We start from the raw sequence: 16,311 nt of genomic DNA, 5'->3' as shown, positions 1-16,311 counted from the left end.
CCCCTCTTACCCTACCTCTCCCACATCACAATCCACGGCACTTACCTCACCACCCCATGCCCTGCCCCATTCTCCCACTCCACTACTCCTAACCACCATCCATCATCCGAGTATTCATCTCCACACCCCAACAACCATCTACCCCCTTCCCAATATCCAATATTCAACTCCCACTACCACTTACCCTACCATCCATCTACATTCCCCCATCTACCATGTCGTCCTTACTATAACACTACATACCACATTGAAATATTGAAATGTAAAACAATCAAATGTAAACAGATCTAATTTAAACAATCAAACGTAAACAATACAAGAACTTACCCTGCCACACTATCAACCTCTCCATTATACCTTCCACATCCCCAAACAACACCACCTCCAACTATCACTACCACATACCTAGATCTACCATACTCACCTTCTATTTATTTAACGATATCGCATATGCACACGGACGCTATAGAACACATCACACCCCAACTTACCCCGCCATAATACTCTGCACCAAGGCCATCTCTCACTCGATCAGTACCGTATATATCACCACATCACCATACACGGCACTTGCCTCAGCGGTTTATACCCTGTGCCATTTACCATAACACCCACGATTATCCACATTTTAATATCTATAACTGATTACACAACCTCAATTATCATATAAATACTCTTAACTTCATGCTTTATAGCGTTTTCATACAAGTATCCACTACCCATTTTATATATACTAATATAAATACCACCAAATAATCACAACTAAAATCACCTAAACATAAAAATATACTATTTATCAATAAGAAGGTATAAACAAACTATATACTAACATAGGCGAAATATCTTATACATAACATATCATCACTACTATTGTATTAATGATCCCATTCGAACATTCAGTTATGTAAACGCTTTTCGTAAGAATGTAAGTTATTAACACCACCTTCTAGTTGAGCAGAAGCCGTTCTGAATTCAAATCTAACTTTACCGCTCTGGACATTCTTCTTTAATACAGTTAACGACCTACAGCCAATGTCTTGGCAAGAATGTTGTAATCCATTGTACAAGTACGGAATAAATTTCTTAATGGATCCTTTGTCAACGACAGCGCCGGAGACACCCTGTGCAACCAAAACGCTGTCAAATTCTGAAAAGTAACGAGACGTAGATGCATTCCCTTTAGTACCAGTCTTTTGCATGGCGTCAATGGAACCCATACCACGGTACGCCTTCAATCTTTTACCATCTTGATAGAAATATTCACCTGGTGATTCCGTAGTACCAGCCAACATACCACCCATCATAACAGTAGAAGATCCAAGAGCCAACGCCTTGGTAATGTGACCGATGTTTTGAACACCACCATCAGCCATACATGGAACACCGAACTGGTTAGCAAATTCACACACGTTGTAGACCGCTGTACCTTGTGGCCTACCACAAGCCATAACTTCTTGAGTGATACAAATAGAGCCAGTTCCCATACCGATTCTCAAACCATCCGCACCGGCAGCAATCAAATTGGCAGCTTGTTCCCTGGTCACAACGTTACCAGCGATGACTTCCAGACCTGCGAAACTCTCTTTGACCCACTTGAGCATGTTCAATTGGAAAATAGAGTTGCCTTGGGATGAATCCAATATGACGACATCCAAGCCGGCTTTGACCAATAATCTTAGTCTCTCTTTATCAGCGTCCATAGTACCAATGGAAGCACCACATAGCAATTGCTTGGTGTTGGCAGATTTGGACGCTAATGGGTAGTTTTGATTCTTCATTAAATCAGTTCTGGAAAGCATAGAAACTAAGTTACCCTTTTCATCAACAATCAATAGCCTACCCTTTTTGATTTTCTTTAGAATCTCGTTACCTTCTGATAACGTGATACCTTGTGCACCGGTAACAGCGTTCTTGGTCATGACATCCTGAACGAGTAAGGAGTCGTCCTCAACGAACTGTATATCACGAGAAGTGATGACTCCCGCCAACTTTGCATTTCTCTTGCCATCTTCCGTGACAGGGAAGCCTGCAAATCCATACTTTTTCTTCATGCTCTTAGCTTCACCAACGGTGGTTGTTGGAGAAATCACAATAGGGTTGTTAATAAACCCATTTTCATAGTTCTTGACCCTTCTGACCATGTCAGCTTGGTCCTCGGGCGTACAGTTATGGTGAATGAAACCGATACCACCCGACAGAGCCATAAAGATGGCCATTTCCGATTCTGTCACAGTGTCCATTGGAGAGGAAACCAATGGAATGTTTAAAGTGATATTCCTGGTCAGCTTAGTCTGTAGGCTAACCTCAGAGGACGCAAAATCGACTAAACCTGGTAAGATCAAAAAATCGTTATAAGTCAACCCACCTCTGATCTTGGAGTCCATCAATTCTTGCACAGACAAACCATCCAGTCTTGGAAGGCTCTTGGCAAATTCCAGTGCGGTCTTGTAGTCTTTAATAGCGGCCATTGCTTTTACGTATTTGGGTTGTTATCAATTGAAACTGAAAATATTTACTTCTTTTAGTTTGTTACAAACGAATAAAAAAATAATAAGAAAAGTAAGGCAAGAAATAGAATAGAATACAGAAAAAAAGTTCCCAGCATACTAGGTAAAATGTACAAGCCCACGAAACTGAGAAAAAGCCACCAAGGTTCTCCGGTTAAATGTTCAGCAAAAAATTTCCAGTCGAATTTTTTTCTAAATGTTAAATGGGAAAAGACTCCACTATTTATACTTTTTTTTTTTATTTTTTTTTTCCGCTTTCTTCGAGGAAAAGAAATGCGCGGCGTGCCTGCGCGGCGGTTAGGAAAAATGTTGACGTAATGAATAACGATCTAGCTTATATGTCATAATGTAGTAACATTATTGGACCTTTCTAGATGTTATGTAAATGCAAAAATTACATAGGTACTTCTTAAGTGCTACCGGATTGTAGGTTTGCTACTATATGTTTTCCTTGTCTAAAACATTACTGAAACAATACTGAAGCAATACTGAAACATTACTCATATCATGCTTTTGGGTTATCACATTCAACACATTATGATATGATGGCAGCAGATACTCCCACGGACGATATGTTAACATTTGCATATTATCATAAGCACAAACACACAAACGCCTCTACAAGATCTTCTCACTCCCAGTACTACCGTAACTCAATGTCGTGTACTCATTCCGGTGCCACTATATAAGGTCACTATGGTTATACTATAAGAGCAATACATACTTATGCAGATGCTATAATATCCTTATTTCATCTTACCAACTCGATCACAAAATATTCCTATTCTGAGTACATCCGTTAATCAATATGAGTTGTAACAACCAGAAGTCATGGTTTGAGGTGAACGATACTTCTAGGTTTTGCTTTAGTTTTTTTATGGTGGAAAAGGTCTAAGAAAAGGGTATTGATATTTAGAAGGCCAATAAATTTTATGAATCTTTCTCTCAGACATTCATAGGATGGACTCTTTCCCAAGGGAAAAGATATGGGATAACCCCTTCCATTTTCCTACTACATATTTACACAACTTTATGACAGGTAATCTACGCTAAAATATGTGTTTCATTTTAGACGGCAACCGAGCTGTGCGAGCAGTTGGATTGCTCCTTGTTGGAATGAAATTCCAATATCATCTATTTAATAGTATATTATAATATGCGGTGCAAGAGGATGACATAAAGATTGAGAAACAGTCATCCAATCTAATGGAAGCTGAAATGCAAGGATTGATAATGTAATAGGATAATGAATGACAACATATAAAAAGAAAGAAGATAAAATAATAACACTATGTAGAACTATCGATTCCCTTTTGTGGATTCCTATATCCTCGAGGAGAACTTCTAGTATATTCTATATACCTAATATTATAGCCTTTAGTAACAATGGAATCCCAACAATTATCTAATTACCCACATAATTCTCACTCCTTAAACGTAATTACATACTGCGTATAAATCAAAGTTATCGCAAACCTATAAGCACTTGCATCCACGGTTGCATGAACGCGCGCCCCTCCCCTTGGCGGCTTTTTTTCCAGCTATATAAAATCGAACAGCCAGAAGTTGCAACTCTATATAATAAACCCCTCCAACTGCCATCTCATTATCAAAATGAAAGACAATGAAGTCGAAGATGAGAAGAGCGTAAATGCGTTATCCCTCAAACATCTCGAACCCCAAAAGATTGTTTTACCTCAGAATGTTTTCAGAAGCCAGTTAACATGGATATGTTATGAGATTTACAAGTCCTTAGAGTTTCGTATCTGGTTGCTATTATGGTTGCCACTTAGCGTTTGGTGGAAAATGTCCTCCGATTGGATTTACCCGTTTATTGTTTCGTATTTTTTCCTGTTTCTAGGGCTGATAGTTTTACCACTCATTCATTTACTTTCTCGTAAACGTTCCTTATCGAAACAACTTACTCAGTTTTCCAAAGAAATTCTGGAACATACACCAGGTATAGAAGCTGATGATTGGGAAGCTGTTGCAAGAAATCTGAATTCTTACCTCTATGAAAACAAAGCCTGGAATACGAAGTACTTTTTTTTTGATGCTGCGGACTGCCAAGGAATGTTCAGAACAACTCTTCTCGAACCATTCTCTTTGAAGAAGGACGAAGCTGCCAAGGCTAAGTCATTTAAAGGTGCTGTCCCTTACATTGAAGAGGCTTTGGAAGTCTATGCTACAGAAGTTGACGAACAATGGAAGTTGTTCAATAGTGAGAAAGCATGGAGCCCTGTTGACCTGGAAGACGTGCAGCTCCCCAAGGAAGTTCACCGATTCAAGCTTACCTGGGTTCTTAAAAGGATCTTCACTATTCACTCTTTGGCGGAATTCCTTGCTTTTTTAAACTGTATCTACGTGTCACGTAATTATTGCATTATATTTCGCATCCTCTATCTTGGAGGGATTTTTCTTATAATGGTACCAGCTTTCCAAAATCTGAGAGTTTCACTTATGAAAATGGAACACAAGATGCAGTTCTTGTCAACTATTATAAATGAACAAGAAGGTGGTGCGAATGGATGGAATGAAATTGCAAAGAAAATGAATAGGTACTTGTTTGAAAAAAAAGTCTGGACGAATGAAGAGTTTTTCTTCGATGGAATTGACTGTGAATGGTTTTTTAGCCACTTCTTCTATCGCCTTTTATCATTAAAGAAACCTATGCGGTTTGCTTCGTTGAACATTGAACTATGGCCATACATTAAAGAAGCCCAATTATCTCGCAGTGAGGAGCCCTTGGTGTAGAAACGAATGCGCCTTCTTCAATTTTATAGTTTGTGTAATTCATCAGATCTGACTAACCAAAGGTATTTTACTCTTTACTATTATGACTGAAAGTTATAGAGTTACTATAGGGAAATATGAAACTGAAAGTTTATTTACTTTCAAAGGTTCCGAGGCGATACCGTTGTCAACAACAGGTTCACTTACATTTTGACCGCTTTCTTTTTTCGAAAGTTCATCTTCGTGATATTAAAGTGGTCTCTTCTCATTGCGGAGCTATGTATTACATCCCGATAGCGATGGTTGTGAATGGCCGAACGACTTACCGCAAGCGGTATAGCCTCTAGCTTGGATGATGATATCTTGTAATGAGGTAATATTTTTTTTTATCTTTTTTTGCGTTTTTTGGTTAACTTCTTGGCGAAGAAAGGAATAGTCGACTTCAAGAATGTTAATAACGTTTGTATCGAAGCCAATAGTAGTACCATTGAGTTCAGTTATAATTAGGTTGACAGCGTCGTTTGTTTGCTGCAAATCAATGGAGTCCACAACGGAGTTAGCATATTCATAAATCTCGCTCTGGTTACTGTCGACGGTTCCAGCATGAACGCAAGATGATACCGTCACCAACAAGCTCACTGACATCGTAACCATACTTTTTAAATTCATCTTCATATTACAAAAGGAGTTTCTTATTTTCAGGTGTTCTTTTCGTAATATGTAAAGTATAACAATATATCTTCTCTTCAAACTGTGAAGGATTTAAAAACTTTACAAAGACAAAATCGGAGAAATTCTCTTCATAATATACTGTATCCAGCCACTGCCTTGATAAACTGAGTTCACAGTACTTCATATGCGGGTTGATTGAACGGATGGAGGTGATTTAGTCTCAGAACCCGAGCAATACAAAGAGACTAGTACCATATACGTATATACATTCGTATTCCATGGGAATATTCATTCAAGCATTTAATCTGTTTTTTTCTGGCCTAGCATCTGCAACTGTCGGCAAGATATTAACGAGCAATAAAATTCTTTTTTGTCCATGGGCGAAGACAAGTGTGCTCTACGCTTTAAACAAAGTTGGAGGAATAGTCATCGTAATAACCAGAAGCAACCATTACGCAAAAAGGAAAGAAATCGTTGAAACTATGGGGCATACAAGTGTGCCGCTGAAAACGTAAGAATGAAGAGCAGTGAGTACACTTCTGCATGGGTTTTTTTGCAACGGTTCAACGAAAAATTCACAACTTCAGAACAAAACGGCTTTCCGTCAGTATGATTAGAGAATTTCGCGGCTGTAACCTTGCTGTTTTTACCCTTGTTCCAAGTCAAAAATGCTCATCATGCCATTTTGAATGGAAAAGAAATCTTATCTATGCATTCCAGTTAGCAGAATATTTACAAAATATGTTTTAAATTTTCTTCACTTCTTGGTTTCTGTTAAGAGTTCGATAGAATTCGGAGTTCAATAATTGCACTAAAAGGGTAAGGGTTTTCTTTGATAATAGCACGATAATTAATGCCGTTGCTACTCCCTTATACGATGTTACGCAGTAAATTATCATTATACGGAAACCTTCAGGTCTACTGCTACCAACTGGACTTACTATACGGGAGAGAGCGCTCTGTAAATTTCACTCTATAATAGACTAGAGACAAAACAACGTTGATGTTTAGAAAGCTGCACCTAAAATGACCTGCGAGCAAGGAGAATGAGTGCTCTTGTACTGTGGTGTGTTAGCAGCAATACAACATATTTCTTCAATGTACTTTTTGAGCTATTTTTTTTTTTTTTTTTTTTTTTTTTTTTTCATTGTTTGTTAGTTCTTCAGTTAATTTTGTCGCCTCTAATTTTTTTAGTAATCGTTTTATCTTGAACCTTTGATATATCAATTCCATTTTAATCTCTGGCCACACTCGTCTTGTTATGAGCTGCGGAAAGGGTAGAACAATCTTTTGGAATTTTGAAATGTCCGAGCGATAATTCAGATTAAAGGCCGTCTTTTAATAAACTGGCGGGTGTACATCAACCAGGTTTAACTTTAGACGGTAACATATGTATTGACTTTGAGCTACAAAAAAATGTACCAGTTCCTGCACTGCGGTTTCTTGGTCCCTGATTTACGCGTGCAATAAAACTATTTTAGCACAGCCGCGTATTATCCGCATATTATCCGAAAATAACTTCCGGCCCTAGAAGCTTCCGAGAAAAGAGACCAAAAACTGCCTTTATATACCTTGTCTCTCCTCGGTTGTACTATACCTTAGTACACTCGTCTCACAGTAAGCCCTTGCATGTTTTCATATACTAAAACGCACAATTATGTAAGTATCTATGTAAATATTTTGCGGCTGCAGCCAGCGAAGTCTACGTACCACTTTGCTCCATAACTCTGAATATCATTCGCTTAAAATATGTCTAATATTATAAAATGCATAGTTGTGTCATTTTTTTATTTTATTTTATTTTATTTGATATTTCTATCAAGTTTCCATCTGGATCGCGGATATAAACTGATAATATTGAGCTGACTGCGCCCGTACAGATCACGGGTCCCTCCTCAATTGGAATATCCAAGCTTTCAAGGTGCGTAACTATGTTATTCAATGGCTCCTCTGAGATTAAACACAGATCGGCAGATCCGGAAGTTGGCTTCTGTGCCTTGGGCTCAAACTCTTTCCCCACCTCATGCAGATTGATTTTCTGGTTACCAAAAGTCAGAGCCTTGCGGTTGTTGCCGAATGATGTAACACCAAATCCAAGCACTCTTTTATAGAAGTCGCATGAATGTTGAATGCTAGCAACGGTTAGAACTAGATGGTCTAAACTAACCATATTCATTTTTTTTTGGGAAAATTGAAAGTATATACAGTATGAGCTGAATTAGAAGGAATTTTGATCTTAACTACAATGACAATCAACCTTTCTGGACTGGATCCCTTAAAATTGCAGAAGACTGATTGATACTCATAAAAAAAGAAAGACGACAAATATGCGGAGTTAACTCACTACAACTTTTTGAACGGTCCCAAAAATCAATGTCCGCGAAAAAGATCTCATCAAGGTGCATGGTATGGACACTATCATTTCTATAATATTAAAAACTCCACCACACTCTATTTTCTCTAAAGAGCACCAATCAATCTTACAGACCGTAAAAAACAGTTCTGGGGAACAATCTGCTCACAAAAATAGTATATAAATGGGTTAATTTCCATATATCAAGGTTTAATTGCTTCGTACCGTTTTTTAACTTGCTCTTGTCCAAAAAATCAAGCATGTCACAATACGGATTTGTAAAGGTTCCTAGAGAGGTCGAAAAGGCCATTCCAGTAGTGAATGCGCCCATACCACATACCGTGATTTCACCTCCAAACAGTGAAATTGCTACGCTTGTTCGAGAATATGCCGCTAAAGAATTGACTGGCCCCGTTCTAAACCACTCTCTGCGTGTTTTTCAATATAGCGTGTCTATCATAAGAGATCAATTTCCAGAATGGGACTTGGATCAGGAAGTCCTGTATGTCACCTGCTTGCTTCATGACATTGCAACTACAAACAAGAATATGGGAGCCACAAAGATGTCATTTGAGTACTATGGCGGCATCCTTTCAAGGGAGCTTATTATTGATGCAACGGGCGGAAATCAGGACTACGCAGATGCAGTAACTGAGGCCATTATCCGTCACCAGGATTTGACGGAGACTGGTTATATTACCACTTTGGGGCTCATTCTGCAAATTGCTACTACTCTTGACAATGTCGGATCCAATACCGACTTGATTCATATCGATACAATTAAGGCCATTAATAAACAGTTTCCAAGGCTAGACTGGTTATCATGTTTTGCTATGGTAGTGGATACTGAGTATTCTAGAAAGCCGTGGAGCCATACTAGTTCTTTGGGAGATGATTTTTCAAAGACAGTCATCAACAATACTTTTGGGTATGATTAGATAGATATCTTGTAATAATGAGGCCAGTTCAGAACGAACTGAAATTCCATCTTTGTTTTTTTATGTCTTTTGTGGTGAAACACATCTGGCTCATAAGATGCACCCTCTTTTGGGGGGTTATAGCCGCATATGCTTACTTTATAATATTACATGGGGTATCTTCCTATTTCTCTATAACTATGTTAAATGTCGCTTTTATTTATTAAAGTTTTTAAGAACGAATTCTCTGATGAACCAATCGTGAAACCGTAAATCATTTTCTGCCAATTCCGGATGAAATGATGTGGCAAGAATATTGTCTTTTTGCTTAGCGGCTACAATTAGTTCCTGACCACCATTATCCCTCCCATGTAATTTATATAGGACCCGCACATCTTCCGGATCCAACACCTCATCTATCACTGGAGCTCTTATAAAGGTAGCAGGAAAATCATCACAGTACGGAATAAAATCTGAAAAGTCGCAGATTCGGGTAGAAGACTGGGCTTGTCTCCCAAATGCATTTCTTTTTACTTTAACTTTCAGTAAATTCAACGTCCTAACCAATTTTTCTTCGTTAGATAACTGTTGTGAAAGATAAATCAAACCCGCACACGTACCCCAGGTTACCTTGTTTGGGTTATGTACGAATGCATGAAGATCGTCGTAAAATCCAGTTCTTTCCGCGATGAGAGACATCGCAGTTGACTCTCCTCCAGGTATAATCAACGCATCACATTTGGTTAGTTGATTATTATCCCTTACTGTAATCACAGTTAATTTTTCTGTATAGTGATCTTTGTTTTCGACGATGCATTTTTCTATGTGTCGGACATGTTCAATGAATGCACCTTGTAACGCCAGGACTCCGATAACGATGGTCATTCTTTAAGGTATTGCTACTGTCATGGCTCTAGACTGTTTAGAAAAGCTAAGAGTGTGCTGCTCGCAAACAAAAATGGGCATTTATCAATGAGTATTTTTTTTTTCAAAATTGAATGCTGAAACATAATCCAACTATTCTTACAGTTTCCAATAAAGTGATGCGCCGCTTAATGGCATATCAGTAGGCACATTATATCCTGTGAATGATAGAATGCGTGGCAAGAAAAGATCAGAACTAAATGTTCATGTGTGAATGAATTTTACAAACATATAAGACCGGTATGCTTCTCGACCATTCGTGTACTATTGTGCCTCCTAGAAAGGAACAATAATAAAATAGATATCCTAGAAGACTAAAAAAAGAAAAAATGTCAGAATTCAAGGTCAAAACTGGGCTAGCCCAGATGTTGAAGGGCGGTGTAATTATGGACGTCGTTACACCTGAACAGGCTATTATCGCTGAAAGAGCGGGCGCTTGTGCTGTAATGGCATTAGAACGCATTCCAGCTGACATGCGCAAGTCTGGCCAAGTATGCCGCATGTCAGATCCCCACATGATCAAAGAAATTATGGAAGCTGTTTCGATTCCAGTGATGGCAAAGGTCCGTATAGGACACTTTGTGGAGGCACAAATCTTAGAAGCGCTACAAGTAGATTACATCGACGAAAGTGAAGTCTTGACTCCAGCTGATTGGACACACCACATTGAAAAGAATAATTTTACGGTCCCATTTGTTTGCGGTGCCAAGGATTTGGGTGAGGCATTGAGAAGAATAAACGAAGGTGCTGCAATGATCCGTACCAAAGGTGAAGCAGGTACTGGTGATGTTTCCGAAGCTGTCAAGCACATCACCAAGATTAAGGCGGAAATCCAGCAGTATAGAGAGACTTTGAAAGACGAGTCGGATTTTGCTGCAAAATCCGCAGAACTACGGGTTCCCATAGAGTTATTGAAAACCACACTATCAAAGGGAAAGCTTCCTGTAGTCAATTTCGCTGCTGGTGGGGTTGCTACTCCCGCAGACGCTGCTTTATTGATGCAATTGGGCTGTGAAGGCGTTTTTGTTGGCTCAGGTATATTCAAATCATCAGATCCTGAGAAGTTGGCATGCGCTATTGTTGAAGCCACAACTCACTACGATAACCCAGAAAAACTATTAAAAGTGTCCAGCGATTTGGGTGATTTGATGGGAGGCATTTCCATCCAATCAATCAATGAAGCAGGAGGTAAAAACAGCGCAAGACTTTCTGAAATCGGGTGGTAGAATGAGCGGTGCTTGGAGAACATTCATTTTTTTTCTTTCAAAGACCGATTGACGTATCGTAGTTTCTAAATATTAGGTAGCATTACATAATACTACTTTATTCAACTAGTTTGTAAATACGAAAATTAAACAGGGATACTCCTGTACTCTATGAATCTTCCATACTGACTTTGCCTAAAAGGCACACTCGTTTACATATATATATATATATATATCTGCATGTATATTCTCTTTGAGGATGACTAGGATATGCGATTAAGCGATGAGTTGATTTATTTTTTTAAGGGAAGAGATTGGCGCGTAATGCGTAAAGACAGCAAATCACCTCGAGGTAACAAGATTAATACATTTATCGGCTTTTAATTATAATGCAACTAGCTCAATTAGATTTGAACGGCTTATGCGTTATGAAATATATGAATTATTCAACTAACAGTAAGCTATAAATATTATTTATTCAGGCGATGTAAGCTGGTGCCGTGAAAGCAAATAAGACAACGTTCAAAGCTTGCAATCTCCCAAAACGACAGATAACAAAACATATAAAAAGCTTGTATTATAGCCCTTATGAAGAGTTTTCTTGTTCTTCTTCTCTTCTCTTCTCTTCTCTTCTCTCAATTGTAAAGATAATCACACATCAACAGCAAAAACATTTCCAAGATATGTCTACCGATAAGATTACATTTTTATTGAACTGGCAACCAACTCCATACCACATTCCAATTTTCTTGGCTCAAACCAAAGGTTACTTCAAGGAACAAGGCCTAGACATGGCTATCCTAGAGCCAACCAATCCTTCAGATGTCACGGAGTTGATTGGATCTGGAAAGGTCGACATGGGTTTGAAAGCCATGATCCACACTTTGGCTGCTAAGGCCCGTGGTTTCCCAGTCACCTCTGTTGCCTCTTTGTTGGACGAACCATTCACTGGTGTCTTGTACCTAAAAGGTAGTGGTATTACTGAAGACTTCCAATCCCTAAAGGGCAAGAAGATCGGTTACGTTGGTGAATTTGGTAAGATTCAAATCGATGAATTAACTAAGCACTACGGTATGAAGCCAGAAGACTACACCGCAGTCAGATGTGGTATGAATGTTGCCAAGTACATCATCGAAGGTAAGATCGATGCTGGTATCGGTATCGAATGTATGCAACAAGTTGAACTGGAAGAATACTTGGCTAAGCAAGGGAGACCAGCTTCCGATGCCAAGATGTTGAGAATTGACAAGCTGGCTTGTTTGGGTTGCTGTTGTTTCTGCACCGTTCTTTACATCTGCAACGATGAATTTTTGAAGAAGAACCCTGAAAAGGTCAGAAAGTTCTTGAATGCTATCAAGAAAGCTACCGACTACGTTTTAGCAGACCCTGTGAAGGCTTGGAAAGAATACATTGACTTCAAGCCTCAATTGAACAACGATCTATCCTACAAGCAATACCAAAGATGTTACGCTTACTTCTCTTCATCTTTGTACAATGTTCATCGTGACTGGAAGAAAGTTACCGGCTATGGTAAGAGATTGGCTATTTTGCCACCAGACTACGTCTCCAACTACACTAATGAATACTTGTCATGGCCAGAACCAGAAGAAGTTTCCGATCCTTTGGAAGCTCAAAGATTGATGGCTATTCATCAAGAAAAATGTAGAAAGGAAGGCACTTTCAAGAGATTGGCTCTTCCAGCTTAAACGTACGTCGTCACCTGTTGAGCATATTTACCTCTTCATCTTGCTTATGATTTTATATTAGCTTTTGTTTCTACCTGTTATTTATATACTTACTATTAAGATATGTTTGAGTTTTTGAATGCAGCTTCTTTTCCCTTGCAATTTTTATACTTGCCTTCAAGCATCAAAAGTGTTGCCTTTCCTCGAATTGCCACACCAAACACTGGGGTCTGCTTAATTTACGCCCGAAATCAGTGAGGAACATAACTGCTTAAAAGTGCGGTTTCTTCAAAAATATATATAAAGCTAGATAGCTTATGACATATACGAACATATTTCTTATATAAACGCACCAAATCATAAATCCGACACTAATCAAAGGAAATCTTCGCAGACATTGCTGTGAGAAATGAAACCTTCTTTGTGACAGCTGGGTCGTCTCCTATCAAACTATTGGGAAAGCCAACATCGAAAGGAACAATACTTTCTAGGTATTCTATCTGTTCTGGTGTCAGTTTAATACTTAAAGCCTCAACGTTCTATTTGAGGTGTTCAATTTTTCTTCCTCCAACCAATGGAAAAACATTTTTTGCTTTGGAACGGACATAGGCGATGGCAATAGCAGCGACAGATTCAGTGCCATGTTCCTCAGCAACCTTAGCCAATGCTTCACTAATTCTAACCTCCACATCCGTTTGCTCAGGGCCACCAACGAAAGTACGCAGGCCCTCTCCATTCTTCTTCCGCTCTTCCATTGCTTTTCTACTCTGGAATTTTCCGCCTCCCATAACATCCCATGGGGCTAGGGCCATACCAAAATGTCTTGCCATTGGAATGATATCACGCTCGAAGTCTCTGTTCAACACATTCCACTTACCTTGGTAGATACTAAAAGGAGTTTTTCCTTGAGATGTAGCGTAGTAATTTGCTGCAGAAACAACCCAGGCAGGTGTATCAGACACACCCAAATAGAGGACCTTGCCCTGCTGGACAAGAATATGTAAACTATCCATAACTTCTTCGATAGAACTCATATAATCCCACCAGTGAACATAAAGAATATCAATCCAATCAGTTTGCAACTTGCGAAGGGAATCTCTCACACTCACATGCAAACTACGCTTGTGATTACCACAGTAGTTGGCACTTTTCCCTTTGCCTACATCATAGCCCTTATATTCTGTAGTAAATTTGGTGGCGATTACAATTTGGTCACGCAGTTTCCTTGAAGCCATCCATTCACCGATCCAAGTCTCAGACTGTTCATACTGATAGTTATTTGCAGTATCAATAAAGTTACCGCCTGCTTCGTAAAAGGCATCGAGTAACTCAAAAGCTCGCTCCTTGTTCATTGATCCCAGGACTCCTGACCAGGCATCACCAATAGACATACCCCCCCCCCCCAAAAAAATAAGAGGAGAAATCCTTATACCAGCTGTTTTAGAGAGGACCCTAAGACGTCCTAACTCGGTAGGTGGTTCAGGAGCAGGTCCAAAAGCATCAGACATTTCGAAGAACAAATTTTGCGGTGGTAGACTATGAAGTTGGTACCATCAAAACTAACCAGTTGAAGGATGAGAAGAATAATGGGTAACATACTTCACCCCTCGCTGTGTTCTGATCTTTTTATATGTTTTAAAACGCCGCTTCCTTAAATTTTTCTGAGTGCAATAATGGAAGTTGTTCGGCTTCGGTACGAAGTTTTCTTACCGATCCTGTGCAGTACTGGCAGGGAAGTATTAAAGTAAGCTTTTGAAGCACACCACCCAGTCTGCACATTTTACAACGAACCTGTAGCAATTATTTGGCCGCCATGATGATTTTCATTGCCTGGACCCATAATTCACCCTTATTGTCTCCCCATAGTATCCCTTTTCAATATCATTTTCAAACAAACTGGAATTGATAAGATGCCCTGGACTCTTATAATCTATGTGGCCACAAAATGGCTCACTAATTCCCAGCCCCAACAGTTTCAAGGCTTCCAATGACAAATCCTTAAATACTCGTAAATCAGTTCCTAAATGAAGATTTTCCTCTGGCTTCAAGTAGCTCTTTGTCATAAAAAAATATCCAGCAACTCTGTCTTTTGAGGTACGATTTGCACTGGCTGCATGGTAGAGGCTCCCCAAGAATAGAACTGCGTCGCCCTTTGCAGCATCCACGTGAAATTCCATTCTCTTGTCAAAATTCCCACAGGAATCGTGTGGACCCCACAAATGTGAACCAACAATCATTCGCGTGGAACCATTTGCTTTATTCATATCTGTAAAAGCCACACCCAATCCCACCATGGTTTCGCTTCCATACTTGAAACGCTCGCATGCCTGGTGAGTCGTATGGTGAACAATATCTTCTCGGTGGTAACCCTGGTCGCCTGCACCAGCACCAACCTTGTAAACAATACCGGAGTTTAGTTGAATATCACTAGTGCATTTATTAATCACCTTTCCCGCTGGAAAATAGTTTTCTTCATTCAAAAAATGTTTTGAGATATCACAAAACATACGGTCGCATACCACGTCCTTTAAGATTGTAGACGAGTGCAAAACTGATCTCGTTGCAACAGTTGTTTCCTTAGGAAATGGCGATCCTTGCCATGATTCGTATCTATAAAAATGCGGTTCGATTTCATTTAATATTACATCACATGTGGAAGGCTCTATAAAATTCTTGACTACACAAAGCCCGTATACTTCCAGTTTTTCGATAATTGTTTTATAATCAAACTTGTCATTGACGGTGAATGCCTCTTGAGTTAAGCCAGGCCTACATATTCCAAGGTCTCCCTTTTTCGTCATATTAACGTATTTTTGACCACTCATCTTGTATGATTCATAAACGTCGTGTGAATTTGTGGTCATTGTATTGATTGCGTTTCAATTTTGTTCTGCATGTATTTTCAAGTAGGTAAAATCCTTTGTCTAACGATCCCATGGATGTAGTTTATATAATTTATTAATGATGCTGACACGTCATCTACTATCAAAACGTGTTCTTAATAGTTAGACTCCGACTAATCAGCATGTATTTTCTGTTGAGCATAAACTGCTACTACTCCAAGGCAGCAGGGCCTTCATTCTAAAGAGTAGTGAGACAATCGTGCCTTTTTTCCAACGTAAAATTCTTTAGCAACCCAATAATGCCTCACTTACGCGTTTGTCACTTCTCTTAATTTTTTGAGTCATGTATGGACGACTACTAGCCACACCGTTCCTGAAGAATCTACGAAAAAGTTTGATCCATAACTCCGCTCTGACGTTTCTCACTAATTTCACCAATTTAATTTTTAGTTCTTCTATATCCGCAAAGTTT

The 16,311-nt window shown here is 39.1% G+C and overlaps 6 protein-coding genes across 6 annotated transcripts; 3 read left to right on the top strand and 3 right to left on the bottom strand.

Annotated features, from left to right (window-relative positions):
• Nucleotides 1-896: 896 nt before the first annotated feature.
• SPAR_J03350 (IMP dehydrogenase) lies at nt 897-2,468 on the bottom strand (the record flags this gene model as incomplete). The annotated part of the gene is made up of 1 exon (XM_033911524.1): nt 897-2,468. One exon carries the CDS (start codon nt 2,466-2,468, stop codon nt 897-899), a length of 1,572 nt encoding a protein of 523 aa, XP_033767415.1.
• Nucleotides 2,469-8,525: 6,057 nt separating this feature from the next.
• On the top strand, nt 8,526-9,203 carry SPAR_J03340 (cyanamide hydratase; the record flags this gene model as incomplete). Its single annotated transcript, XM_033911523.1, has 1 exon — nt 8,526-9,203. One exon carries the CDS (start codon nt 8,526-8,528, stop codon nt 9,201-9,203), a length of 678 nt encoding a protein of 225 aa, XP_033767414.1.
• A 1,232-nt stretch (nt 9,204-10,435) lies between these two features.
• Nucleotides 10,436-11,332, top strand: SPAR_J03330 (pyridoxal 5'-phosphate synthase subunit PdxS; the record flags this gene model as incomplete). The annotated part of the gene is made up of 1 exon (XM_033911522.1): nt 10,436-11,332. One exon carries the CDS (start codon nt 10,436-10,438, stop codon nt 11,330-11,332), a length of 897 nt encoding a protein of 298 aa, XP_033767413.1.
• A 662-nt stretch (nt 11,333-11,994) lies between these two features.
• Nucleotides 11,995-13,017, top strand: THI11 (4-amino-5-hydroxymethyl-2-methylpyrimidine phosphate synthase; the record flags this gene model as incomplete). Its single annotated transcript, XM_033911521.1, has 1 exon — nt 11,995-13,017. One exon carries the CDS (start codon nt 11,995-11,997, stop codon nt 13,015-13,017), a length of 1,023 nt encoding a protein of 340 aa, XP_033767412.1.
• Nucleotides 13,018-13,367: 350 nt separating this feature from the next.
• Nucleotides 13,368-14,504, bottom strand: AAD10 (putative aryl-alcohol dehydrogenase; the record flags this gene model as incomplete). Its single annotated transcript, XM_033911520.1, has 2 exons — nt 13,368-13,535; nt 13,581-14,504. 2 exons carry the CDS (start codon nt 14,502-14,504, stop codon nt 13,368-13,370), a joined length of 1,092 nt encoding a protein of 363 aa, XP_033767411.1.
• Nucleotides 14,505-14,819: 315 nt separating this feature from the next.
• On the bottom strand, nt 14,820-15,860 carry SPAR_J03300 (uncharacterized protein; the record flags this gene model as incomplete). The annotated part of the gene is made up of 1 exon (XM_033911519.1): nt 14,820-15,860. One exon carries the CDS (start codon nt 15,858-15,860, stop codon nt 14,820-14,822), a length of 1,041 nt encoding a protein of 346 aa, XP_033767410.1.
• Between the last annotated feature and the right edge of the window lie 451 nt (nt 15,861-16,311).

Source organism: Saccharomyces paradoxus, chromosome X (assembly GCF_002079055.1).
Source record: "Saccharomyces paradoxus chromosome X, complete sequence".
NCBI lineage: Eukaryota > Fungi > Ascomycota > Saccharomycetes > Saccharomycetales > Saccharomycetaceae > Saccharomyces > Saccharomyces paradoxus.
This window is presented reverse-complemented; position numbering and strand designations above follow the sequence as displayed.